Below are 27,909 nucleotides of genomic sequence, written 5' to 3' on the forward strand. Positions count from 1 at the left end.
CTTCTCACACCAACGGTGTCTTTTCATGTTGGGCAGCCTAACCCCTGGCTGGCCATGCATGTGCTCAGACCCTGCCCCTACAGACCCCTGACAGCACTTGGACTCGATGGCCAGTGCTGTGTCCTTCACTGCTGAGCTTCAGATCTTGCCCCGCTAAAGGTGGCCTGGCGCTTGGTGTAGATGCTCACCGACCTCTGGAGCTACCTGCTCTAAGGACAGACCTTCTGTGGAGACCACAACGGCTCATGGTGCCATCGCCTCGTGCTGCCAACGGGCTCTGGTGGGGCCGGGTAAAGGAAGGGAGCAGCCCCAGTGTGAAACTGGGGAAATATGGCCTTCAGCCGAGGAGGATAAATAATGACAAAGAGGATGACGGACACAGTGCCACGTTTGAGAGGAACAGACGGGAAGGTGCCTGGTTGCTGTGGCAACAAGGCCGCTCTTTCGGAAAGCTGGGTTTTTCTTTCTCTTTTCACCTGCCAATCTTACCCCCACGTCAGCGCTGTGCCGCTGCAGGAGACGAGCGGTGACATTTACACTCCCACTGACAAGCTGGCTTGGTGATGGGCAGCTCGACGGGAGAGCAGCTGGTGTCAGAGCCCGAGCAGAGCGGAGGGGAGGGTCCATTCAGGCAGCTAGCAGCATTTGGGACCTCATGATTATGAATGCTATTAGGGCAGGAGCTTGCACAAAACAGGAGACAAAGCCTCGGTGTGGCGTGCACCATCTCCTACTCTTCACATGCCCCTGGTCAATGGAAGCGACGAGATGCTGCTCCCACCCAGAGAACCTCTCCGTACGTCCTGCTGGGAGAGGAGAGGAAGCAAACAAGAAAAGGAGAGGACAAGCAAAAAGTCAAGCAACACCACAGGAACAATTTCACTTCCTAGCCTCGCTCATACCAGGCTGTGTCATCGTCGGTGTCCCCAAAGCGTTCCTCAGTGCCCTGCTGCAGCTGCCCATCTCCTTGGCTTCCTGCAACAGGGGCTCACGGGGAGAAACCTGACTGTGATGCAGAGGTTAAATGCAACTGCTCTCCCCATCCCAGCAGGCTTGCTCACTGCTGTGCCTTGCTGTGCTTTCCTTGGCCTTCCCTGCTGCTGGAAGAGACAACTTTCAGTCCAGCCCCAATTGTCCAAAATAGCAATAATGGTAATAATAATGCCACAAAGCAAACAGAGGTGAACTACAGCAGGTCTAAAATTAGTTGTAGGAAACATTGGTGAAGTAAATTGCTTTGGGTCGTCTCCTTAAACTTCCCAGTCAGTTTGGTGCTGACTTTTCTTTGAGAAGAAACTGGACAGGAAGAACCAGCAGCCTTTCCTGGCTGCCAGAAATCCCTGGCCTTGCAGCAGGCTGAAAAAGTTCCCTGTTGGACCATGGTCCCCAGACTGGGGGTGGAATTACAAAAATATCATGGCCAACAAAACTTTAAACTCATGTATTGCCACGAAGCCTGTTTTTTCAAGTATCTGTGGCTGCAATTCAAAGATCCATGTGGAGTTCCTGATGCCTACTTGCGTTGATACATTTATTTAAGTGTTAATAGGTTTTAGCTTCTCTGCAGCTTGGAGAGCCTTAGTATCTTGGAGATCTCCACCCCTCTATCAAATCAAGCTGAAAGTATAAGCTGGAAATTATTAGTAAGACAGACAAATAGGCAGCTCTACCTCCTTCCTTGTCCCCATCCATCCCTTCATACATGAGCTAATCAGCCACTTTTCATTAAGGAGTCAGGCTTAAAGATTAGGATGTCAAGGAGGGCAGCCCACCTCCGGTGGCTTTGTCCATCCTTCATGCTGGTGCAGCCCCTTCAGACTGCCTTTGAAGAGGCAGAGTACATGAAGTGTAACCCAGTTTTCTCAGAGAAATTGATCTGTTTTTCTAAATCTTTGTTAAAAAAATATCCCTACATTTTTCAGCTGGTACTTATGAGTGTTTCCCAGTAATCTGCAAAGAGATAAGTGAACAAAGGTACAGTCAAGCCTGGAAATAAAAAAATGTATGACAGCAGATAGTAAAAGACCAGATAAATTATCCTTCAAATATGGAAAGTGCAAAAATTAAGCCTATATTTGCAGAAATCTCTGACTACAGAGAGCACAAAGGAAGTATTGACAATATTACAAACTGACCAGCATGTGAAGGTTACACAAGAGAGGAACCAAAGCTCTCCACCAGTGGAGACCGTCACATCTGCAGCGGTGTAACACGCATAGTGACAGCAGTGAACCTCCTGGCAGCAACGCCAATCAGTGAAGCATGGTAAATGAGATCACTTACAGAGATTTTTACAGTGACCAAAACTCTGCAAGGGAAACCCCTAACCAAACGTCAGAGGGTTCAGCTTGGAAAGTTTCTCCCCATGGCACTGGAACCCACAACACATGCTCCAGCTGGGCAGAAGGCTTCACAGCTCTGCACAGACAGTTGGACCAGATGAAGGAGAAGCATTAAAAAATATTTTTTAATCATTCTTGGCAGCAACACTCTTTTCTTCCTATTGAGAGAGAGAAAAAAAAAAGAAGGAAAGAAAGAGAAAATTCCAAGAAGTCAAGTTCTGTTATGGGAGCTTTATATTTTTAAAAACTGAAATGTTTTCATGTTTTGTAGGTCAACTTTTTTGCCAGCGGATCCTAGTTCTCCAAAGGACAGAATCCTTTGGCAAACTGTGCTTGCCTGAAAGACACTGTTGGTGCCTGATGTACTGCTCTTGACTCAAAATCCTCCACGTTCACATTGGTTTTGGACCTTTTTGACACTGTTCCAGTATAGTTTTCTGCTTTTCTAGTTTCTCCATCCCAAAAAGATACTAAGGAAAGTGAGTGAATCAACTGTCCTAGAAGGGCAAGGAACAGGCTGTGCCACCCACCCATCCATGTGTCTACGGAGTAGCAGGAGACACCATGAACTACATAAAGGCTTCCTTCCCAACTGAAGATATGTCTACAGGGCATAAATATTGTTCTTTGTCTACATGGCTACATCTCAAATGAGCTTTATGCAGTTTTTATCCATCATCCAGTGAGCAGAGCTATCAGTGCTGGTCAAACCTTGGTCATGCCAACAAGGCCCGCCCTGGGGAAGCTGTGCTGGAAGTAGGTAGCAAGTTGATATTGCAAGGCAACAAGAAACATGGAGCAGGGCACCTCAGTCTGGTTGGACTATAAAGAGAAAGCCTGACCTAGAAAAAAAAAGCCTGGTACATGAAGATGAGCATTGGTCCTATCCCTGACCCAAAAAATCTACCTGGTCAGCATGGAGGATGGGGCTTGGAAAGTGGCACAGAGCTACATGGAGGTTGGATGTGGGGACTCAGTTTCCCTGATGGTGAAATGAGTCACTCCGAGACTCGTCTTCCCCAGAGATCCATGACCATTCATTAGGCATTGCAAAATCAGAACATAGATGCTGACTGTGAGTAGCAGTCCATTAATAGCCCTATTTAGTGCGAACCAAATAATTAGCCTAGACATGCATCAGCGGGTCTTGATTGCATATGAAATAACTGTCTTATTACACTGAAATGAGATGTGTTTATGAGGACAGCTCAGGTGTCACCTCAACCTCAATATCGGAGAGGAAAGGAATTTAAAAAAAAAAAAAAAAAAAGAAAATCCAGTCATTTCGATGTGTTGCTCAGCAACAGAATTTGCGGGGGAAACAATCTAGGAAAGAAAGAATGAGCATTTCCAAGAGAGCGGGTTATTTCAGGCGAGACATCAGGGACAAGCAAATGTCACACAGGCGGAGAACATTTTTTTTTTCTTCTTTAATCAATAATTTAAACTAGGCATTTTGGGTAAATAAGCATTTTAAGTTAGATGATTGAAAAACGGCGATCCCAAACCTTTACAAAGTGTCACATTGCTGAAAAAATGTTTATTTGTTTGTGTGAGGGAAACATTAGATTTACTAGACACTAAATTAAAAATTGAAAATGCTCTTAGAAATGTCACATGTTCATTTAAAGAGCGAGATGATGTAATGCCAGCATTGCTATATTGTGCAATGTCTCTGCCGGAGCAATCTCATATTAATTTTGTTGTTCTCCTTCCCACATGCCCTCCCCTCCCTCCCTTCTCCTTTCTCTTCCAGGACAAGACGAGCGCTCTGAGTCTCAGCAATGTGGCGGGGGTTTTCTATATCCTCATCGGTGGGCTCGGACTAGCCATGCTGGTTGCCTTAATCGAGTTTTGTTACAAGTCCAGAAGTGAATCAAAGCGGATGAAGGTGGCAACCCATTCCCAGGCCTTTCACACCTTCTCTCTGATACCACCCCATCTCCAAAGCTGCCTTCAGAGATGGATGCAGCCCAGACCATGGGTGGAAAGCCAAGACATAGGGATAATGAAGTGACCTTATCACTTGACTTGCTAGAAAGGAATAGAAGCATCAGAGGATGCTAAAAGAGGCTCAAGTGGGCCATAGTGGGTAGCTGATGCAAGATCAGACGTGGCATAATGCTAGTTCAAAATCCAGATATAGAGCAAAATCATAGCACAAATGGTAACAGGAACACATTGCCATTCCTTAAAATCAAAGAAAGCAGACTATGGCAATGTGTGCAGCATGGATGAAGTGTGTTGGGGTTGGTGTGATATAGCCTTTACTGCAATAAAAAAAAAAAAAAGTCAACAGCAAGATAAAACTGGGGTAGTGCAGTAATGAATCAGATCCTGTTGTTCCCTCTGCTGGCATCCTGCTGGCACCATTTGCAGGTAGGCAGCAATGATAGATGCTCAGAGCATTTGCCAGATTTCCAGCCTTTAACCCCAGTTGGACAATGTTCTCCCAGGTACATAAGTACATGCCCTGTAGTGGATGATGTGGGGTCTCCAAATTCAGATTTATGGATTCTTTTAGAGAGAAATCGGGCCCTGAGATCTCCTGAAATGTTTTATTTCTCCACTCTGTCATGTCCTTGCAGAAGTGTACTTCCTGTGACCCAGGAGATTCTTTTCAGCCCTAATTCTGGTCTGCCCAAATTCCAGTGTCATGTCAAGAGGGATTAGATTTGAGAGCCTTGGGAATATACATTTAATGCAGGATCCATGGAACAAGTGTGTTTTGACTCAGATGACTAGCAGAGGTTATCCCTTACACAAACATCGTTTTGCACGAGGGTGCAGCAGGATCTGTGCTGTAACAGTAATGCATCCCATTTCTTCCTCATCTTGACCTCTCCCATGAGCATGGATGTCAGTATAGTATACAAAATATGCAGCAAATTTCATAAAATTTAGAGAGATTTTCACTTCCCCCAGCACTGAAACATACCCAGAATCAAAGGAAAATAAGCAATCATTCCTCTGGGTTTAATGTCACCATTTCACAACATGCTTAACGTTTTGTCAGCAATAATAACATTTCTCATTCACTGAAAATGTGCAATAGCTCTTTTCCCATTGAAATTCAGAAAATTCTACAGGCTGTGAGAGGTACACTGAGCTCAGGGGTAAAATAAGGTATGCAATTAATGTCCCTGAGTATAAAAGAAGTAACTTGTAATTGCTGTCTACAATGTAAAGTGAGGTATGTCACAAACACACTGTGACAAGAGTATCACTATGCAATAGCTCCATAGCTTTAGTCCTAAGGAGATTTTGCCCTGGTGTTGGCTGCTCTGTTACCCAAAATGCCCCACTAGCTCATGTCAGTGTTGGCTTGCAGTGATTGTGCCATTTTATAACCAGCCACCATGGGAATTACTTCTAATTGGTGTTATTTGGTCTCTTAGCCTGTCTCCTACCATCAGTGGTCCCACCCCAATGGCATTCTGTGGAGCCCAGTGCCCAGAAAGATGTCCCAAATCCCCTTCCACAGGGCCTCAAGCCTTCCTCTGCTCAGCCAGCCCAACAGACACCAGGGCGAGCTGCAGATCCCACCAGCACAGGAGGTGGCTGTGTGCCTGGCGAGCCACTAAGTGACAGTTTCAGCTGGAATAGCCCTTCCAGATTTAGCTGTTGTGGATGTTCTTCACCTGGGCATCTCAGATCAAAATGGACGGGAGTGCCCTTGAATGCAAAGAAACCAAAAGAACTTCATCTCTTAGTTTAGTTGTTCGAATCAACCAATTTCCATAGAACTCGTAAAGCAAATGTTTTGGATGGTATCTGGAACAGGAAGATGAGATTTGGTTTCCTGAATTAGGTTTGCATTTCCTGGCTACCTCAGTTATCTCTGTAGACAAAAACAAAGGCTCATGCTCAGCTTCTCACACGAGGAAAGTTAAACATATGCTTACAGTGAGTCAGAGTCCACCACATGTAACAGAACAGGAGTAGTAATAGCATATCTATGGGGGAAGTGTATAGAATGATCCACTGTGGCTGTTCTGATGTTGTAGGGTTTGAATAGTTTTTACATATGGCACATATGCTTTATACCCCAAAATACTGCTGTAACGTTTAATTTTTAATGTGGAAAATGTGAATTAACAGATCAGACGCAGTAGAGACATGCAGAAAGTGAGAGTGAATGGAGACAAGGAGGGAGAGAACAGTAACAAAGACAACACTGGTTTATATTGTAATTTCTCCAACATTGCTAAGGACAGGGGGAGACCCCCCCGTCCTTCCTAAAAAGGGTTTTTGTTTAATCCCACAGCAATCAATCAACGAAGCCATACGGACATCAACCCTTCCCAGGCCGGCTGCAGCAGGAGGCAGTGGAGAAAACGGACGTGTGGTCAGCCACGATTTCCCCAAATCCATGCAGACGATCCCGTGCATGAGCCACAGCACCGGCATGTCCCTGGGAGCTACGGGATTATAATTGGCCTTTTGACCCATTGCCTGGGTGAGAGCAGGGGCAGCCCAACTCCACCCCCTCCAGAGCCAAAACCAAACCCAACACCAACAAGACAAATGATGATGACAGAAGGGACAATTGGATGGATCTTCTTGAGGAAATCAACTCTATTTCCCTTTTTCTTTTGCAAACAGATCCACCGGCAGGAGAACAGAAACAGGTCTGTACTGCAATAAGGAGAGCGTAATGGGATTTAACAGACTCGTGAACCGTCCCTGATCAAAGAACCACTGGAACACTAATGAGGACTATGCCATTTTGTTTTAACTTGGTTGTTAATAAGTCTTAGTGTGTGCAATATATATATTTTTTCTTACTAATTCCTGTGGTGTCAGGGTAACATCAGCCCTTTCCCCTTTCCCTGCTCAGCCCTTTAATCTGGTTTAGTTCGGGATGCAAACTATAACGTCTGAGCTACTAACAGCAAAAACAAAATCCAACGAATGGCAAGTCGAACTCCCTGCAGGGCATCAGCACTGACCCCTTTTCTCCATCATGATTCTGCCTTCCGTTGTTCTGTTGTGAACTCAGGGTGTGGAGTTAATGCAACAAGGCAGACAGGGCTGCGAATGGCTCTCCCTGCAACAGGAAGGACTTGACACAAGGAGAACCTGAACAAAAAACATGAGGCTGTTTTACAGGGGCAAAGTCATGAGTGAGTTTGGAAACCCCAGGTAATCTGACAACAAAGAGGTAATTCTTCCAGAGATGATGAGCGGCGGTTCAAGAGAAGGATCGTGTGCCTGGAGAGGAGAGCATCATGCATGGCATACTAGAGCAGATGGTTGGTCTAAGAGCATGGTAGGCTGCTGTTTATAGAAGAGAAAAGGTAAATGCAGTATTCCCCTCACATGCCACTCTCCTGCCTAGGTTATTGGGGGGCTAATAAGCAATTGTGAACCATTTCTTCATTGCTTAGCTTCTGTGTGTGCTCCCTTTTTGGTGGTCACATAAGGGAACCACCCTGAACCGGGAATAGACCATCACAAGACATCCAGTTCTAGATGGCTGCCTATTAACCAGTAAAACATGCTAGAAGTCACGGGGCTGCAATGGGACTATCCCAGACTTTTTGCTCTGAAATCCCTTTATGGCCATTTTTCTAATTACAAGGGACATTTTTTAGCTAGTTGGCCAGAATAGCTTCCTGGAAGAAACAGCTGAAGCAAACCAAGGAGGAGACCCTACAAGAGCTTCATTCAAGCATCTGTGACATTGGATAGCATCAGGGCTGGCCAGACTCAGCCTTCCTGTCAAGTTGTGGCCTGTACTCTGGGTACAAAGCCAAAAGTAGCAGATTCCTGCTTGTGTATCCTTAGGGAGGGGAAAGCATCCACAAGCCAGGAGAGCAGGCTGCTGACACCAAATTCAGAATTGCAGAAACCCACACTGCTGGGCAGAGAGATGGGAGTCCAGCTACAGGCACGGAGGTCAAAGGGGCAAGGATGGTTTTCCAGAACTGCACAAAAGACTCATTCTGTGAATCATTGGCATGGACAGAAAAATGTTTCCCACCCTGGTGAGCCTGAGACACCTCCCCAGAAGTGAAGGATCCCCAGGGGAGCATCTAGTGAGAGAAGATCTGTAGGGCAGGGACCATGGGGAACCCACTCGGCCTTGTCCCATCTCACAAGTCCATCACTGATGGCAAATAAAGTTCAAAACTTCTCACAGGACTCAACAAATATCTGTCCGGGGACTGATCTGCTAGTGGAGCATTCGGAACTCCTTTCTCACTCACTCTCTCTCTTTTTTTTTTTTTTTCTTTTTTCTTTATTTCTTTTTTTAATTTTCCTGCAACGTAGCAAGTGAGGAGCAGGAAAAGAAGGGATGCAAGTGAAGACAAAGTGATGCAGGCAAATGACTGGCACAGGTCTACAAGGAGGACCTGTCTATACAGCTGTCCATAAATAGAGCTGGAAGCTGCCTGAATGCCAGTTTCCATTAGTGTACTGTGCAGAGCAATATGTTTACCACCTTTAACACCAGCCTGGTCCAAAGCATCTGTTCCATTTACCTGCTTGTCCTGCAACACTTTGGAGACCAGTGAGACAAAGAATCAAGGTCTGAAGCTCAGGCACAGCATGTCGTGTGCCAATGTGCTTTCCTCTCTCCACTACTGCAAGCCCTTGTGATCTCCATCTCTAATCACCCAACACGAGTTCTATCATCAGCTGCTCCAAACACCTCTTCAGGTCACTTTGTGTTGGTTATCACTATTTTTAATCCACTTTTCTGTCCTTATTTTTAACTTCAGTTCTGTGTAAGTGCTAGCGCAGTGGGAACATCCCTCAAGCTAGCCTGTTTCCGTGCCCAGAGCCCTCGGATGCATCCCTTGCCCCGGCTCTTGCCACATCCCGGACCTTACCACTGCACCCCTGGGTGCTGCACCCTGTCCTCCAGACATGGCCACCGTGGTGGCAGGGCATGGGGAGCCCAGCCGGGCAGGCAGACATCGAAGCGCCTGTGCTAGGACTGGCCGCCTGTGACGTGAAGATGTGAGATGGAGTCTTCAAAGGCTTTCCATCGGTGGTGGGGTTAAAAAAAAAAAAAAAAAAAAAAAAAAAGAATAGGACAAAAGCGTGGAAAAATGTTAACTTGTAATATGTATTTTTACTACACTTTTCTTAAAAATAGAGTAACGGTAAAACTCTTAAAGACATTGACATTTTTTCTCAACAGGAATCCATATTTAACAGTTTTGGCTTTCATTAAATTTTGCTCTTTGGTACCTGGATCTTTTATTTAACATCTATATTTGTTTTAACTCTCTTTTTTCTTTTCTTTTCCTTTCTTTCTTTTTTCTTTTCCTTTTGGTGATACTGCAAAGGATTTTGCTTTATCAAACTCAACAGTGTTTTTATTTTCACATTCTCTTTTTTCAAGCAACATTTTTACTGGTAATTATTATTTACATAAAAATGAAACTATCAGCTGGAATTTTAGCACCAAGGATCCATGATGCATTTTTCATAGCTGTCCATGCCATTTTGTGCCAGTGCTGGATGTGTGGAAGTGAAAATGATGTTATCCCTCAGGCAATATTACCCAACCTGAATCAAACAAGATTTCCTTGATTATTGCTGTGTCTGACTTGTGAACAGCAGCCAAATAAACTGCTTCAGGTTGAAATTGGGAATCTATCTAATATTTACCCAAGAGTCAAGGAAACTAAATATTCATTGGGTTCAAAGTTAAAGATTTTGCTTCTCGTTCTTGGTTACTTTTTGAGGAGGGCTATTCAAGGATTTTAGCTTGTTTTTACCCAGAGAGAAGACGTAGTCATCTCAGAGATTATTCAGAACCAGCACTGGTCCAAAAATCCACACCAGGATTGGCTTTCCTAGGAGTTGTCATGCTGCTTCAGAGGCTCAGTGGTTTAAGATATTCCTCACTCAATTTTCACACAATTAACCTGATAAATTCCTCTTTCAAGAGTCTGTTGAAGTGGGAAAAAGAGTAGGATTTAAAGGACCATGGACATTTATGTAGTTGCTGACAGCTACAAGGTCTAGCTATAATCATGACCGTCATGCTCTGATGTAGCCTTTGCTACCACAGACGTGGAAGACTTCCCTTCCCTGCGGCATCATTCCCATTTATTGGGTGGGGAAGCTGAGACACCAAAGTGCCTTCAGTCAGGCGTCTCAGCTCACCCCTCAGGGCTGTGGTTATAGACTCAAGGTCTCCAACATTCACAAGGGGGTTTGCCCACTGGTAAGTTTGAAAGGTAGGATCAGCAAGGGGCAGAATTAATGCTTTTTGAAATGGGCTGTGAACCCTCATACTTCAAAGCACAAGAGACTCCAAATCAATGGGGCCTGAAGGAGAGGTTTCCCATGGGCAGACTATGCTGCATCAGCCTATCTTGGTCTTCCATGCCTGCTTGTACATCCAGTACTGTATTGTGGGTGTGCACTTTGTCTCAAAATGCACTTCTTGCTCACTCAGTGCTTCACTCTTGTTTCCCAATGAGGTTGCAAACACACACAAGTAATTTTCCTTTATATCTTGACAAAAGCAGGACAAAATTCCCTCCTAATGGCAAAATGAAATATCCCTTATGAGAAAGTTTCCAGCAAGAATAAAACCATTTTCAGCTACTGTCAAAGCAAAAAATGCTGAATACTGAAGTGCAGCAGGTGGGGAAAAACAGATGCGTCACCTAGGGACAGACATCTCTTTGCTATGGGATGAGAAACCCAACACCAGGGCACAGAGCTGGGATGCTCCAAAAAGATTTGGTTGGACTTATTTGGTCATGTACCTGCCTGCCAGCAAATGCAGCAAAAAAAATTCATTGTCCAAACTCAATGAAGGGACAGGACAGGCACATACAGCAATTGCTGTAACCCAGTGGGTACCTTTAACCTGTTTGGCTCCAGCAACTCAGCCACAAATCTCCTTCAAAAGATTTGGGAGATGTGGGGATGTTTTCACTGTGAACTCAGGCTCATAATCATTTTTTAAGGGCATGGACAGTCACCCAAGTCTCATATATGGCTCTGGATCCCCAGGAGAACAATTTGGTGCGTGTTTCTAACAGAAAATTAATTAACAGAAACACAGGGCCATCACCATGCCACACACAGCAGCCCACCAGTCTGCAGCAGGTCAAGGCTTTGGGGAAAAAATCCACATGCAAACCCCAGCACAGAAGAAGCTAGACAGTGCCAGCCCAAACTGCTTGGCTCCGTGGAAACTGCTGGTCACGTTGCTCCAGCGTCATTACCGAGGTAAAAGCACTTCCAGCTTTCTTCTTACATGCAGCCACTCTCTTCTTCTCCAGCTCCTGATGTCCTGAGTGTAGAAGAGGGATGAATTTAGTGTGCTAGGACCTGGAAAATGTTCTAAGCATGAAGGGCTGGTTTGTGGAGTAGCTTGAGACTGATGTCTCCACCAGTATCTCAGCCATTCCCACTCTGGGATTCTCCCCTTGGCTCTGACCTGCAGCATCACCTCCTGTTTCTTTTCTGTCCATTCCCATCTCTCCTTCCTTGGTCCATCAATCTCACCTCTAGCACTGCCAGCTACTCCTCTCCAGGGCCTGGAGTAGGCTCTGGCTACGTACCTGGTGGTTGTTTGATTGCAGACAACTCTATACCACTATTTGTCTTTAGCCATCACATGAACTCACCTTCCTTTGGGATGGGAACAGAGAGAAGACTCCAGCTCTTCTGATCACTCTCAGAACAGATCCCATAGCCCAACACACTGCTCAGCAACAAGGAGTCTTCCGCAGAGAGGTGCTGACAGTCACAGCACACTGTAGGGTCCCAGCTGCACGCAGAGCCAAGGGGAAGGGGTGGCAGAAGAAGAGCTGTAACATGCAAATACCGCATGCTGCTTGGTGTCCTACTGCTGGGGTCTGCATTCTCAGAAACAAAAATCTGCTTGTAAAGAAAGAGTAAACTAGAAGAAAATACAATAGTGTTTACCAGCACAGGCAGGATGGTTTTACCCCCTTTTCCTGCAGGAACACATCTTCCAGGTCAGGTAAAGACAAGCAGAAGGACGTGGGCAGTGCGCAGTGGGGACGCCTTGCTCTGTGGCGGCTTACAGCATGCAGCGTGGTGCCTCCAGCCCCATCCTGTGCAGAAAGCCAGGATCTCAGTCTGGGAAATGGGATGTTACATGGAACCACTGTCTTGCAAACCACTGGGTCACCTGGTTGTGCCCAGGCAGCTCGGCTGGGCTCCCTTTAGCTGGTGCACACTTTTCCGAGGAGGCATCGCTGCCTGGCTGCCCCAAGGTGTACCTGCCTCGGGGATGGAGAGATGCTGGGCATCATCTCCACGGGGCTGGTACCCGAGTGAGCTCACAGTAGTGTGTAAAGGGAGACCTGTCTCCAGAGCAGTGAAACACAGCAATCCTCACCACAGAGAAGTTTAATTTGCCAATGTTTGCATTATCTCTTTCTCATGCACTACTTAGAAAGTACACACACACACATGTGCATACATAGATACTAAGAGAAGCTTTTGATGGCCCAAATTAGCTGTCAAGGTGCCTTTTTGTTCCTAAGGATCAATATTGTATAATGTAACAGCCACAAAGTATGTTCATTACTCTGCAGGGCTGGTTTAACATGCTCTCTGGATCCCTTTGGCAGTATTTCCTCCTCTGTTTGAGCTGGCATCAGAATTAATGGCATGTCGTGTTCTATAAGTCCTGACTTTTTAGATGAAAGGTACATGGTGTTGTTCGCATCAGTATTACAGTGTAATAAATCAATGCTTTCCTGTTGGAAGGATTTCAGACAATTTCACAACTTGCTCTCAGGAACTCAAAAGACAACCTACCTGCCAGGCCACGGGCCAATGAAAAAAAAAATACACATACAAAAAAAAAAAAAAATAATAATAATATCTGCATTATTGTTACCTGCTTTGTATAGGACTCTGGAGTCAAAGCAGCAATCCCAAAGCTCCATCAGGCCTCACTGCACAAGGTGGTGTGCAGCTCAAGGGAACAAATCCCCAGCACCAAGGAGGTTACAGGCAAAGCTGGCAGAGGCTGGGGAGACAGAGCCTGATCTCTCTTTACCAAACAAGAGCAGAGACAAAAGCAGGGTCCCAGGGCTTCCAATTTTCAGAAAAACAGCAGGAAAGGGGAACAGGAGCAAAGACAGAACATATATACTGGGACAGAGCACCCTGAGGTGCCACAGTTATCCTTCCAGCTTCTGTGGCAGCTGCTGCCCAGAGTGCTGTGCACTTTCCTAACATCTTTATGAGTAAAACTTAAATTCCCCTGATCCCAGGAGCACACGTGCAAGACAGGGAGAGGCTGAGCTTGAAAGGGGAGCCGTTTTGCTGCCTCAGATTAGCTCAAACTATGTGATAAGCTTTCCCCTCTTCAAAACCAATGTTGTTAACCTTGAAATCTGCATTATTAATATTTCAACATGAGTTCCATCAGGAGCTGCTGAAAGATCTGTCCTGGACTCGTGACAGCTCGTCCTGTTTGATTCTAATCATATATGAATGCATGAGCTAAGAAGACATCATTAAAAGTACATTAAGTTTAATTATGCTAGCAGCCACAGACAGTGGGAGCATCAGCTTAATGCAGAATGCATAATTAGATCAGGCCCAATTCATTAGGTTCATATTTGTTAAAGAAAATGCTCCTGGTCCGGAAGAGTCTCTCTGAAGGGACCCACAGTATTTGGGGGAACGGCTTTGGTTTGGTTTGGGGGGGCTACTCCCAGCCACCCCCTCCCCTGCAAGGCACCCTCGTGCAGCTCCTCGCACACGGTGTTTCACGAGAGCAGGGGCAAAGCCAGGCCTGGGGGAAAGGCCTCGCTCTGGTGGCCAGGCCTGGGCAGCTGCCACCATGTTTGTGGCACTGCCAGGGGCTGGCAGGGCCTGGGCAGGCCGCAGGCACAGGAGCCCCCGGGTGGGTGCATGGCATCACGTCCCAGTCAGACCAGTGCAAACGGAAATTGAAATGGGTGCTCCCAGTGTGGCCTTTTGTGGAATCCAGCCACTGCAGGCTGCAGGGCAGGTTGGGACGACTTGCCAAACAAACAAACAACAAGGCAAACAAAAAACAAGGCAAACAAACAAGCAAAAAGGCAAACAAACAAAGAAAAAGCCAACAAACAAATGAGAAAAAGAAAAAAGAAAGAAAAAAAAAAAAAGAAGAAAAAAAAAAAAGAGTTTCAGATCCTCCCAGGGCCAATGCAAATACCACAGCAGGGGCACTGGGAAGGCAGGGCTCCAGGGGCATGGCCTGTCCCCTCTCCCAGCAGCTTGGCAGCCTTACAGCTGTAAGCTTCTCCTCCAAACCCACACCTGCACTCCCAGCTCATTCCCTCAGGTTGCTGTGGCTCAGTGCTCCTCAGCTGGGCTGCAGAGACCCTATAGCCACCTGGAGCAGCAGCAGCAGATCCCAACCCAGACCCCACAGCGGTGGTCGCTGCCTCGTTGGGACATTTCCCAGCTCCTGGGGCAGCCCGGGGGTGATGCAGGAGCTGATTTGGTCCAGGAGGGATCCTGAGAGTCCCATGCCCACTGGCTCTCATCATGGCAGGAGCTGCTCGTGCTTAACAGCTCAATTGAGCCCTCTAACACCTGCCTAAGTTCTGAGTATTATTGCTGTTAAATTATAGTGGCCTCTTGGTGCCTCTCCTCTGTGCTGCCTGGTAAGGGCTGTGATTGGGAAGCCGCAGCACTGAGGTACAGCCCCACAGGCAGGGCAGATGGGCAGGAGCAAAACCTCTCTGGAAAAACCCTTAGCAGCCAAGGGCCAGCTGCAAATGGACTGCAATTACTGGATATAACATAACTGAGAAATCCAGGAAGTTTTCTGAATAAAGCATCCACTAACTTAGGGTGGGGGAGGCCTTTTTATTTTTATTGTTAGACAGAAAATCCCTACCAGTCAATTCATTTTACCCATATTTCATCTTCATCCTTGCCGCCTCCATCCCCTCACCGCCCTGCTCATGCAGCCTAGGGTGACACCAGCACTGGCACAGGGACAGGTGAGGCTGTGCCTTGGGACAGGACAGGGTCAGCAGCCTGGGGTCCCCCTGCTGCCTCCAGCTTTGCAAGGCGGTGGGACACCAGCGCCATCCTGCCCGCTGGGTCTCACAGGGGGGGTCTGGAGGACCCCATGGTTTTTAGTTGCCACAGAGGTAGTTTCTGAGTTCTCCATTTTTCAGGGGTTTAAATTGACAAAAATGGTCATAAGCACTCTAATTTCAATCCAATAAACATGGGGAAAGACCGGATAAAGGCTGCTGTGATTTTCTTTCCCATTTTTGTGCTGAAATGTGGCTGTGGGCCAATGGCCATCATAACCCGGAGTCCTGGTTCAGCTGGAACCTAGGAAGAGATGTGGCAAAGACCCATTAAAACTTTCTTCCTCTTAAAGCAGTTGTGAATTTTAAGTGAATGTATATACTCTCACTTGTTTTTGGCTGTGGGAAGGAATATGTGGATATTGGGAGAGCCATTTGAAAGCAATCTAACATCATAAGGCCTTTTAAAGAAAGCATTGATCTTTCTCAATGGGCACCAATTGATACGTTCAAAGTGAGCTTTGTGTGCATGCGTGTCTGCACACATGTGAGCACATGTGTCATCAAAAAAGAAAGCAACATCAATAAAACAAATCAAAGCCAAGCACAAAGAGCAGCTCTTTGGAGAGAGAAATGTCGGGACATTTACATCCTTACTGTCAGTTCCCTTTGGTGTGGTAATCCCTATGATAAGATGAAAGAGCAAAGCATGATGCTGTTAATTGTGCTTTCTAAAGGCAGACAGCCAAACTATTAGGATTGTGCACACTGAAGGCTCATAGGGAATTAAAAATTAACCCTTCTGTGGCCAGCTTGCCCCCAGCTGGTGGTTATTACCCCTGGTGGGAGATGGGGTCATCAACTGTAACACTAGCAGCTGCAAACATCTCTCCCCATGGACTCATGAGCAGGTGTTAGGCTCCAACAGCCATGAGGCCCCATTAGACATCCAGAAGAATTCAGCAAGACATCAAAAGCTCTGTCTGTGCTTTGATAGGATCCTAGCACAGCAAACCCTCATCCTTTTATAAAAGGACTTTGTGATGCCGTAAGTCCGCACCAGGTCAGAGGAAGGGAACAGTCTGTGCTCTGATGCTATGAGGAGGAGGAGCTCCACATCACCTCCCTCTCCTTCTGTTGTGTTTTCTGAAGGGACTGAAAAGTTAATTCGGACAGATATTTTAAGGCGTAAGAAAAGCAAAGCCCACATGTGTGTCTTTGCAGAAAATGCTCTGCTGGATCCTGCAATGAGCTAGGCCATCCCAAAAGCAGTGGGGAGGCAGGCGGTTTGCTGCCCTAATGCAGAGAGGCTTTTGCAACCTGCCTGCATCCTCTCCTGGACCTACAGAGGAGAAGGGAGAAAAGGACTGGCTTGGTTTTAATGCCCCAAGTAGAAGGAAAAAGCCCTGTCCCCAGGATCCCTTACCCCAGCCTGTGAGACTTGCTGGTTAATCCCTCTGACAGCGAGAAGTTCTTCAGCTGTTGACTTAGAGCTGAGGCTGCTGTGCAGAAATAATGGGATGGTGATTAAAAAGGGTCAAAAGGTTTCCTGAAAACTGCTGAGTAACGTGCCTGGGGCTTCATTAGAAACTGATGCAATGTGATGGGGGGCTGGAAGGATAACTTTTTGCTAACTATACTGCATCAGGTAGTGCTGTGTGCCAGGAAGAGCAAATCTAGCCCATCTCCAGGCCAGGGAGGAATATCCAGACTCGTGCCAACAGTCTGCAAACAAGAGAAAACGCACTCTGTGCTTTCCCAGAGTCAGACCATGACAGACTGCTGTGATTTGTTTTGTTTGTCTGTTTTTCTCCTGAAGATGCTTGTGTTTCTGAGGGAGGAAGGTGCGGTAGGTTTAATGGAAATGAGCTTCACGAAAACATTTGATTTTGTGGAGGAGCTCATTAGCTAAAATGAAGACTATAAAAGAAAAGTTGTCAAAGTGAGACATCTAAGGAAAAGATAATGAGTTGTGCTGCAAAGCAAAACTGGGTGGAAGGAAGGGTACATATAGTTTTTGCAGAGGATTTATCTTGCAATCACTGTTAATTCCTATGAAAAACTGAAAGAGTTCAAATCTGGGGGGAAGAAAAACAGGATGAAAGGCAGTGGCTCAACACCGTGATTTAGGTGCTGGCTGCAAGGCTGCTGGAAAAGAGCAGGTGAAGCTGTGGGTACTCTTGCTGGCCGATTCACAGATGCTTGCCAACAAAGGGACAACGTGCTACAATCATAAATAAATAAAAAAGCAAACACATACAGGGGTCACAGCAAGAGACTTTGAATAGGGGAACCACAGTGTGTGGTACCATAAATGTCATGCATGGACCTGGCCAGACACCATGGGGAAAGCTCACCTGAGACTGGAGTAACTGGGAAATCAGTGGTGCAAGAAATCCTTTCCAGCCTCATCCTGACTATCCTATCCATCCCTGCCTATCAGTGGCATGCTGGTCACAGTTACCCAAATGACACCTGAGCATGAAATGCCCTCTCTGGGGTGTCCAGGGGTTTTAATCGTGCTCGTCAGGTTTACCAGAATGTGGGATTGCCAAGGGCAAGGACAAGAGGGCTCTGCAATCCCTGGGCTGGGCAGCCCCATGTCCTCTTTCTGAAAACAGCCTTCCAAGCTGCCAGTCAGCCTGGGAAACCTCTTCTGAAAGCCAAGCAGGAAAGCAGGACAGAGAAGGGGCCAAGGACAGTGAGCTGGGATATTGGGAGGACAACGAACCGGCCATCAGTGCATGAGGAGCCCTTGCTTTGAGCCCTGGCAGAGCCAGCCCCAGCCACTCTCCAGGGAGGAGCAGGAGGCAATGCTCTGCAGGTGCTGCGGTGCCGCTTTCCTCATTTCTTCAGCTTCAGCTGCTCCCTGTGAATGTGCCGGCTCCATAAGCGAAGCCGTGCCACGGCGGCCCCCGCTGTCGGCATTGCTCGAAGGTGAGAGAAGATCCGTACGAGCACCAGGTTGGCTGGCAGAGAAGAGCCCGCCGCAGAAATGCTCCCGAGCCGACACGTGGGGCTGCCCCCGCACTTGGCAGGGAGGCAGGGAAGGGAGGCTTACGAGCGTAAATTGTACAGGAATAAAAAAGCAGCGTCCTTGTGCCAGTTGGCTCGGCGGCAGCGAGGTGCAGCGGGAAAAAGATGATTTTGTTTGGTGGGTTTGTCATCTCGCCGGTAGAGCCTGGCTGGTAATTGCTGCTTTTTAGCACTTTGAGGTGGATTGTGCAGTAAGGAGTGGGCTGTTTCCTACGGTGCCCTGATCCATAGATTGAGGAGCAGTAGCATTTTGTGGGGTCTTTCTGAAGAGCTCCAGAAAAAAAAAAATAAAATAAAATAAAATAAAAAATCAGATAAGCCAAGGCTGTGGCTGGCCCCATGGAGCATCTTTCAAGCATTTGGGTCTGAACAGCATGGAGCAGCATTCTTACCATGGGATATTTCTCTCACTGGCTGAGTGCTTTGCCATCCTGCCCTTTGCTACCTGTCATCTGTAAACATATTTTAATGAAAAAGAAAATCCCGGAGGTTGCTGATCCAGCTGTATCTTCATAAACAGCACTTCTGGGCAGCACTGCAAAGGGCAGGAGCTGGGTGGCTGGTGAATATTGCACAGGTCCTGCTTTCACCTTGCACACGACAGCAAAAACCCTACCAAAAGAGGAGAGGAACAAGGAGGAAGATCTTGCCATGTCCAACCACTTGCATTTGAAACCAAGGTTGGGTCCTGTCAGTGGCAAAGGCCCCAGAAACACCCTCCTGCTCTAATTTACAGTCACAGCCATGCAGAGCTTTCTCTCCTGAGATGAAGGTGAGATAAAAGCAGCCGAGAGAGGACCTGCAGGAAAGATCACAGCGAGTTTTTGCCTGGGCACTTGAGCAAAACCCAGCTGCAGAGCTGGCAGATGCTGCCTCCTCGCGTGGCAAGGGCCAAGTGATGGCGATAATTGCCCCCCCAGCAATAGACTGACTATGTACATTTAGGTTTCAATTAATTTGCTGGCTCTAAATAAACTGCCTCCTATTGCTTTCAGCAATCACATCTTGTTAATTGAAAATAGCGTTTATCTTATCTCTAGGAGAAGGCTGGACAAAAGTAGGGCAACAAAATTCAGTGTGGAGGTAGCATAAAGTGAAAGGAGGGGAAGGGAAGCTGAGGAGCAAGGCAGCCAGAGTGGCTGAGGGAAAAATTTCAGGATTTTTTTTTAAATTATTATTATTATTTCTCAGTGGCTACGATGTTTTTAGGCTGTCCTGGCTCAGAACAGGGTATTCTTTTCACCTGACCTCATTCAGCCTTGCTCACCCTGCACTCCCCAAGCACACCCCAGAAGACACCATCCCTCCTACCTTCACAATCAAGCAAACCCAAAAGCACACCTCCTGCCCCATTTCTGAAGGGAAACCATTTAAAAAGAAGGTCCCTGGCTTTGCTATAATGTTCAAGAAATGATCCCAGTTTCTTATCTCTAAAGGAAGTTGCAGAGTAGGTCCCTAAGACAGGATAACTATCACAGGCTCAGGTTTCATTTTTTTTCTCTTTCTTGGTCTGATTACTCAAAACCCCTCGTGAGGTTCTCACCACCAAAACCTAACATTATCTCACACACAGTCATCCCCCTCATTAAAGAGAAATCAGAGAAACTGACTTTATTAAATTTTAACACCCTGTGTAAAAAATCCTGCAATTAAAGCTTCTTGCCCCTGGGCCTTTGAAAGCGACATGTGGCAAATCCCCTCCAGCTTTTCATGAGCGTTGTGGCCTGTGGGGCTGGGAGAGGAGGCAGGGGAAGGAAAGCAGTAGGAGCATTAAGGCTTAAAGATGCTGAGAAACAAAAGATGAACCTTGGATGGATTTCATGGTGGATTTCATTACCGCTGTAGCTTGGCCAGAGGGAAGAAAGTTTGCTAACCAAGCATTTAACTTTCTCATAATCAGGTGGGAACCACTGAAGACAGCTTGGTCCTTCCAGCTCCTTCTGAAACCTTGGGCAGGTCTCCTGATGTCTCAAGCACCTGATATGTCTCTGATGTTTTTGTGATTCAGACTCTGACATCTCTTGATCTGGGGCTAAAAGATTTATTTTTTGTTTTCATTCTTCTTCTTTAATACCAGCTTCTTCCAGGATGGCAAGAGACAGGGAACAAAGAGAGCCGTACCAGAGAAGTCCCTGGTTTTGTGCACAGCCAGGTGAAACACAAACAGTGACGAACTGATGATGGACTAGAGCTCATTAGCATGAAAATCCTCAGAGGCCTCGTAAGGTTTCTCCTGTGAGTCTGCTGAAGTGATAACACTACTGGAAGTGACTTTTCCAGGAAAGAAATAGCCAACCAGGGACTATTGGTTTGATTGGATTGCAGCAAAGCTTCACATCAGGCCTGAAATACAGTCTGTGGAGCCAACAGGAGGCTGCTAGCAGACAAGACCGAGGCAGGACTCTGTGGTGTGGCTTTGCTTTTGCCCAGCTCCAGAGCCAGGGGAGGTGGGATGGGAGCTGCAAGTGGGCAGTGCAGCAGGTGGAAAGGCTTAGGGAATTTGCTTTGTGCAGGCTGAGAAACCGAAAATTATGCAAACTGGGGAAAAAATGGGGAGCTTAAAATAGGTCTTGAATGGGTAAGTGGGAGAGCATTTCCTGGCCCCCTTCAGGAGGAGGAAGAGCCTGTCAGCCTCCATGGGCAATGTTTGGTAGCCATGTGGAGGGGCATTGCTGCCTCTGTGTGCATCCACGGAGCACAGAAATGCCACAGAAAGACTTTCTTATCGAGGGTTGCTGATCCAGTCTTCTCAGAGCACCCAGACACCCCCTCCTGCCTTCCCTTGACCAATTCTTCCATCACTGTCTTTCCTGTTACCTGTTCCTCTGCCAGGACCCCTGATCTCAGTGGGGAGGCAGCACTCAGCTCCGTAAGGAGACGTCTCCTGCGATCCCCAGGGCTGTGGGCAAGCGGCCCTCTGACAGCTTGCGGGGGCTGCCCATGGTGTTTCCTGCTGCATCTCTAGTTCTCTCCTTGCCACCTAGTGTCTGCTTGTGTTAAAGACTCTGGTTTCTGCCCAGGATTAAAACAATGCTTGTGCCTCTTGCACTTTTTAGACAATAAATATACGTATTTTTCTGTTGGCCTTTGTTGACTCAGAGGTCGGAGAGGACAGAATATTTCTGCTGACACCAGCCCCTCGCATGCTTTAAGAAGCAAAGTGCTGTGCGTGCATCTTTGTGGTGGGGGCAAGAAGGCACATTTCTCCAGGGGCATCTTGAAGCCTTTACAAAACCAGAGGAGAATACAGTTGCCCTTCAGCCCAAAGTCACCCAAACCTTGTGCAAGCCATCCAGATGTCATGCCCCAGCCACCACCTTTGCGCAGGGGACATTCCTCCTGGCCGTCCCTGGGCAGCCTGCACACTTCCCTCCCAAGGGCCACTCAGAGGAGTAAGGAAGACCATCCAAATTTAAAAAACATGAGGGTAAATGGTCGTGTGCCACCAGCAAAGCCCATGAGAAGTGCCCACACAGGACAGCACAAGGCACTCTGTCCCCTCATGCCCCATTTGTGACCCCATGGCTCTTCAGCCAGCGGTGCCCTGCAGTAACAACTCACCCAAGAAGGACCAAGCCAGGAGGGTCCCTGCTTGTCCTGCCCAGTTGGTGGCTGTCTATGGGTGCCCTGGGCCCTTTCTATTCCAGAAAAAGCTGTTTTAGGGAGAGCTTTTTTTCTGTCTTTGCAGTTTCATCAGTTATTCATCAGTAACTTCAGACCCAGCTGAGTGGTCCGAGCACTTCGTGCCTCCTGTCCTCCAGCCCTCCCTTGGTACAAGTCTCTCCTTATCAGGGAAAAATAGTCCGTGGGCTTTTTGTCACACCAACAGGCTTCGCTCCCACCCCCAGGACTGCAGTTCTTCTGTGACTCCAGCAGCTTTTAATTTCCAAGGCAATTTAGCTTCGGGCAAAAAGCAATCGCATCACCCCGGCCAGTGCCTGCAGCATCCTGTGCGCCTCAGCAGCCGCTCTGCCTGTCAGCTGCTGGGGGGAGATGCTCTGGGAGCCCCAGGCAGGCACCAGGGCCAGGGGCTGGGGAAGTCGAGGTGTTTGATGTTTGCCTGTTTACGTATTTAGCAGCCTGTGTCTCTGTGCGAGTCCCTTTCTGCGGTTAAACGATAAGCCACGCTCAGCTCCTGTTTGCCCACCCCTGCTGGCTCCCATTTCCTGCCATCTCATCAGCATGCACCAAAAAGCCCCTGCATCCATCCCTGCCAGGCTGCCCTCGCTGCCCCGCTCCTGAGTGCTGCCCAAGGGCTCTGGAAACTGCACACAGAGCTGCCAAGCTCAGCGAGCCCAAATGTGCAAGGGAGAGGGGAGCAGGACGAGGGATGGCTCTGGAGGTACCCTGGGGACCCACAGGACAGGGATGCAGCTCCAGAATTAAAGCCTCACTTCATCACAGCTGGGCTGTGGCACGTCATGCAAAGCAATTTCAAAATGTTTAATTAAGTCAGCTTGCTTGCAGGGCACTGTTTTGCAGCTAAGAGTCAACACAGCGTGTCTGGAGCTGCACGACGGGTGACCGAGGCTGTCCAGATGTGCAGGAGCAGGAGGCTGAGCCCAGCAGCTCCCATGCTGGACATCCTTCCCCCATGCCACCAGTGGGAGCACATCCCTCAGCATGGGAGCTGCGTGGGGCTTGCACCTCGCCAAGGTGTGTCCAGCTGCTCTGCACTGTGATGCCGACCCGTCCCAGCGAGCTGCAGCTGAGCAGTGTCAAGAGATGCACCCCTTGTGAGGATAGCTTCGAAAAAGCAAAAGGGTTTTGTAGTGCTTCCCATTAATGCAGCAGGCTCAGCGTGCCATGAGCCAAAGCGAGAAGGGGAAAGCTGCTTCTGCTGCGATACCTCCCAGGGCAGGAGCGATGCTGGTGCCCAGGCAACGATTTTGGTTTCCTCACCAAATATACTCGAGGCAAGTTGGCCAAGCCAACACCAAGGGGACATTTGTTAATGTCCACAGGCTAGACACTTGTGAGTGCTGAGCATGGGAGTGCTGAAGCTACAGAAGCATGGCTCCAGCCACTGAATCAACAAGATCCTCTGGCACACTCGGGTGCCTGTGGCTGCATGCAGCCACGTCAGGGTAGCTGGGTGCCCATCCCAGCTCAGCCATGGGTCTGCTGAGGCCCCTCGGCCAAGCTCCCTGCTTTGCAGTGCCAGGGAGTGGGTATTGAAAGGGCTGGGGAAGACACGGCTCCTCCTCAGAGGGCTATAATTAATATTTGGAAGCTGCTGGCTGCTCTGGCAATCCCAGGCTATCCACACTGTGTCTGTGCCACTCACGTCGCCTCTCTCCTCCTGCTTAGTGGAGGATACTTATTATTATCTTTATTAATTACATACTGCAGTGCGCTTAAAACAGGGAGGAGGGGGAAGGAATGGCTGGTGTTTTCCCACCATGGAAAAGCAAAATGTTACATTTTGTACTTGTCAAAAGTAAAAATCCTTCACTTCAAGACGTGTGAGATGCATTACTAATTGCACAATTATTTTGTTCTGTGGCGCTTGCAAAAAAGAACTTGGAGTGCTTTCAGCAAATTCTGGTGTTGAGGAAATAATGACTTGTTTAAAAAAAAAAAAGGTACTAAATTAAGTGCTCTTCCTTTATCAGAATTTTTTCTTGGGCTTCGAGGATATTTCTTCCGTGAGCCTTAAGATAAAAGAAGCAAAGCTTTGCTGCATTAGGAACACACCGAGGTCAGTGTGGCCCCTGAGAAAAGGCAGCGATGAGTGAACATGGCAGATGATTTCCTTTCTATAAGAGGCCAGCAATATTTCAATACTCCCAGGGAGGTGGATTTTGCAGCCCTTACACTTGGAGGTCCCAAAAGTCCTCCTGGGCTGCGAGGTGGGAGAGACAGAGCTGAGTGGTGCTGGGCTGCCCTGTGCAAGCCCACCCTGCAGCCTTCCTCTGCTATGTCTTGGCTGGCAAAGGGTGACCCAAACTCCCTGTAATACAATTCTGAAAGCAATGACACTGAAAACAGCTCCATGAGCTTCTTTCTGCTGGCCCATCCATTGCCACTCTCCCATCTCTCTCCCACCAGCACCACCAAAAATGCATAAAACCCCAGCAACAGGGCCAGACCCAGGTCTACCTCCCACCTGCACCCTGGGCTGTGGGGGCACCTGGTGGCACGCACAGCAGCCAGGATGAGTGAGAGCAGTGTTGCTTAGCTCAGCAGGTAACCACAGATGTTTGGAAAACTAACCTCTTCTGGAGCAGGGGAAAAACAAGTCTGTTTCTGCGAGATTGATCTGCGGGCACCAACAGAGTGATCAGCTGGACTTCCACGAGAGAGGCAACAAACAGCAAATTAGAAGGTGTCAGCCTGCTGAGACTTGAGACAAATTAGAAAACAGCGGTGATGCTGCACTGTGCCTTTCAGCAGCTGCTGGCCAGGCTCAGCCACTCCTTGTTTCCCCAAAAACTGGCTTAAAAAGCTGTGGCTCTGCCGGGGTGGCCGGTGGCTGCGCCCTAAGGGAGGGACTCAGGGAGGAATCCACAGGGATGCCATGAGCAGGGATGTGGCACTCACCTCCCAGAACAGTCCCTTCAGTGATCTCAATTGTTAAAGCAAGCTTGAAGCTCTTCTTGCTTATCTCAGAAGGCTTCAAAATACAGCTACAGAAATCAGCAATGCCAGGCCCTCAGTGCAGCGGGAGCACTGCGTGCACACTGGGTGCTCCAGTCTGTGTGAACACACCCGTGCTTCCCCCTTCTGCTACAGCCTGCTCTGAAAATTACATTTCTGCACCCACTGAGCAATGGCCCCAAGCAACATCCCTACTAAACGGGGCAACCCAGCAGTAGAGCAAGATTTTCTTTAATGTTTCCCAATCCCAAGGTGTGCTAAGGATAATTTAAGGGCTGGGCATGCACCCCACAAAAAGTATGCCTTTATACTCAAATCTTTACTTAATATATAATACATGTATGTATACATGTATGTGTATATATATATTTTTCCCCCACATGCATCAGCATCTAATCTACTTCTAAGGGAGCAATGCTCCCAATGCTTTCATCCACCCAAATAGATACCACTCCTAACGTGATGGATAATTAAACATCTCTGCTGATCCTGGAGGCCTTCAGAATTAGAAGTCCATGGCCAAGACAGCACAGAAGCAGATCACTGAGTCATACAGGTGGCCAGACAAATTCTGCTCAGGTAGAAGCATTTACGCATGTGATTTTTGTCTTATATCCCCGGAGTCATAAAATTTTAAAGAAATTTTCGTCCTTGGTTCTAATGAGACCAAAGCTTCACCTTATGTTTTTGAATTTATATTAGCGAAGTCTGCTTTCACTCCTCCTCATATCCCCATTCCCCTTGAATAAAGGCAAAGAGTCATCAGTTTTTCTTGCCACTTTCTAGTAGAAATGAACGTTTCTTTTTGGCTGCAATGTCTGGAACAAGTTAAAGTACCCCTGAAAAATTATTGCAATAGCTGGATGTGCAAGACAGGCAGAAGGAAGAGTCTACAAATAAACTGGGGGAGGGAGAATGATTTCAAGTGTTTCATAATTACTTAGATTTGTTTAATCCTGTTTACATTTACCTTTGCATGTTAAATTCATAACCGTGGCATGCAACCAGGTGCAGTCGCAATATACAAAATCTTATTAAGAGGAGCAAATGAAGAAGACGGAAGGCTTTGGGATGGGAAAGGAGGGGCGTTGTGATGGAATTAACACCTGCTGATCTTCATCCTTTCTAAAAACAAATTGCTTGTCAAGAAACTCAATGGGGACCAACTAGCATCAGTTAACTATGCACTTGAGAAAAATAATTGGAATACAAACTGCAATGGCTCACAGCAATCTCCAAAAAAAAAACTGGCTCCTTGCGTTTGTATCCAGCAGGCTCTGCCTGGCTGCAGCTTGGCATTGCTCAAGGTCCTTTCCTCTTCCCTCTTTCCCTGGCTGATGCTAATTGCTGTGTCTTTTTACAAAATCTTGTTCAAACTTAAATACAAAGAAGTCGTGAGCAGTCTGCCTGGCTCGATCTATTATGTTTGCATCTTTTCAGCCCTGCCAGTAATGTCTGAAATAAAAGAGTTAGATTTTAACCAGGTTTTCTATTAGAATGGAAACAAGGCTCAACAGATTTCTGGCCTTGCTTAGAGGCCAGAACATTGTTCTTGAGCCTGATGGGTCACTGCTCATTAATAGCTTTTGAAAGGGAAGTCAAGTGTTGTCATCCTTCATACACAGGCTCAAAGACCAGGTCCCAGAGAAGTGTCTTGTTAAGATTGCTCAGCAACTCAGTGCCAAACCAGACATTTAATCCCCTGGTCAATATTTAAAATTTTCATCGCTGCTGCAGAATGAGAGGGACCCATCCAGAGGAAATGAGGGAGAACCACGTTTGCTAAAGGATTTATATTTCTATTACTTTTCTATGGTCAATAGCCAGACAACTGCCCTGTCTCTTCCTCCATGTCAGAATTTGAGAGAGCAGATGTATCAGGGGCAGCTGAATGCAGAAGGAAGGAGATTTCCCACTGCTGCCTGCTGGGCTGGCTGCTCCCAGACCTGCTCCTGTGGCTGGGCTGCATCTTTCCAAGGGTGCCACAAGAGCCCTCCTTGCATCCCACCACTATTCATCTTTACAAAGGAGGTAAGGTGGCAAATCCAGAGCTGAGCCCAGAGCTGAATCTGGGTTAAAATTCCTACCAGGGATGGAAGGAACCCCCTCAGACTCAGGCAGCTCTGGATAGCAGGCTGTTGGGCAGATAACATGTTCAGTCGAGTGAAGGATCCTGAAATCTCCACGACAAGCTCTGTTGAGCATCCCTGACTGAATGCATCACCCCCTTCCTAGAAAAATCTGGGAGACCTCAGGCTGGGTGAGGGCACTGAAGCAGATAAGCCACCTTGGTCCCCTGCATCTATGTGGTGGTGGCACCCCAGGACCATAAGAACCCATGCCTGCAAACCAGTGGGTGAGCATTTCCCCATGCTGCCTTCAGCTCCGTGCTGTCGTGAAGCTGCCGGGGGAATCTGACCTTTATGGGAAATGTTAAGTCATTGTGGCTTTCATATTGTTTAATATTCTTCATTGATTAGTTTCCATCTCCCCGAAGGGAGGAGGATTTGGACGCGAGCCAGAGCTCAGCAGTACCCGGTGCTGTGGGTGGTGGTGAGCTTTTGAGAGAGAAAACTGGCAAAGCAAAATGCAGCCAGTGGCTTTCCAAACCGAAGACAAGAATAGGAGTGACTTTCAGAACGGATGTGTCTCCTGCTGGGACTGAAATCCCACTGTCATTTCCACAGATCTTTAACTCCCAGAGACGAACAAAGGGTGACGGCTTATCTCAGCTCCAAATCCTGGATCTCATTTGCTGCAGCTACAGAAATATCAAGCGGGCCTGGTTTTGGTTTTCTCCCAAAATCTGGCTGCATAGAGCATAGAACCAAAGAGCGGTCATCGCTTTTGTTGTGCTAAGTGTTTTGTGCTGTCCCATGCCAGCTTAGGCAAGGTAAATATAATAATAGCGGCAGATAGCGGAGAAATAC

General features: G+C 47.4%; 1 protein-coding gene and 1 long non-coding RNA gene across 7 annotated transcripts in view; one reads left to right on the top strand and one right to left on the bottom strand.

Annotated features, from left to right (window-relative positions):
* GRIA1 (glutamate ionotropic receptor AMPA type subunit 1) overlaps nucleotides 1-9,550 on the top strand; it is a 190,462-nt gene extending 180,912 nt beyond the window's left edge. For 4 of the 6 annotated variants that reach the window (XM_072023203.1, XM_072023204.1, XM_038186474.2 and 1 more), the window contains 2 exons: nucleotides 4,099-4,233; nucleotides 6,589-9,550. In XM_072023203.1, the coding sequence (XP_071879304.1) occupies nucleotides 4,099-4,233; nucleotides 6,589-6,777 (324 nt within the window). In that variant the 3' untranslated portion in view covers nucleotides 6,778-9,550. Of the gene's footprint in view, nucleotides 1-4,098; nucleotides 4,234-6,588 lie in introns of those variants that run through there. The other 2 variants (XM_072023202.1, XR_005269366.2) reach the window with 2 other exon arrangements.
* On the bottom strand, nucleotides 9,323-16,508 carry LOC139998648 (uncharacterized). Its single transcript, XR_011803335.1, has 2 exons — nucleotides 11,951-16,508; nucleotides 9,323-11,613 (listed from the first exon to the last, which is right to left on the bottom strand). It is a non-coding gene; the product is annotated as an uncharacterized lncRNA (long non-coding RNA).
* Between the last annotated feature and the right edge of the window lie 11,401 nt (nucleotides 16,509-27,909).

Source organism: Anas platyrhynchos, chromosome 14, assembly GCF_047663525.1.
Source record: "Anas platyrhynchos isolate ZD024472 breed Pekin duck chromosome 14, IASCAAS_PekinDuck_T2T, whole genome shotgun sequence".
Classification (NCBI taxonomy): domain Eukaryota; kingdom Metazoa; phylum Chordata; class Aves; order Anseriformes; family Anatidae; genus Anas; species Anas platyrhynchos.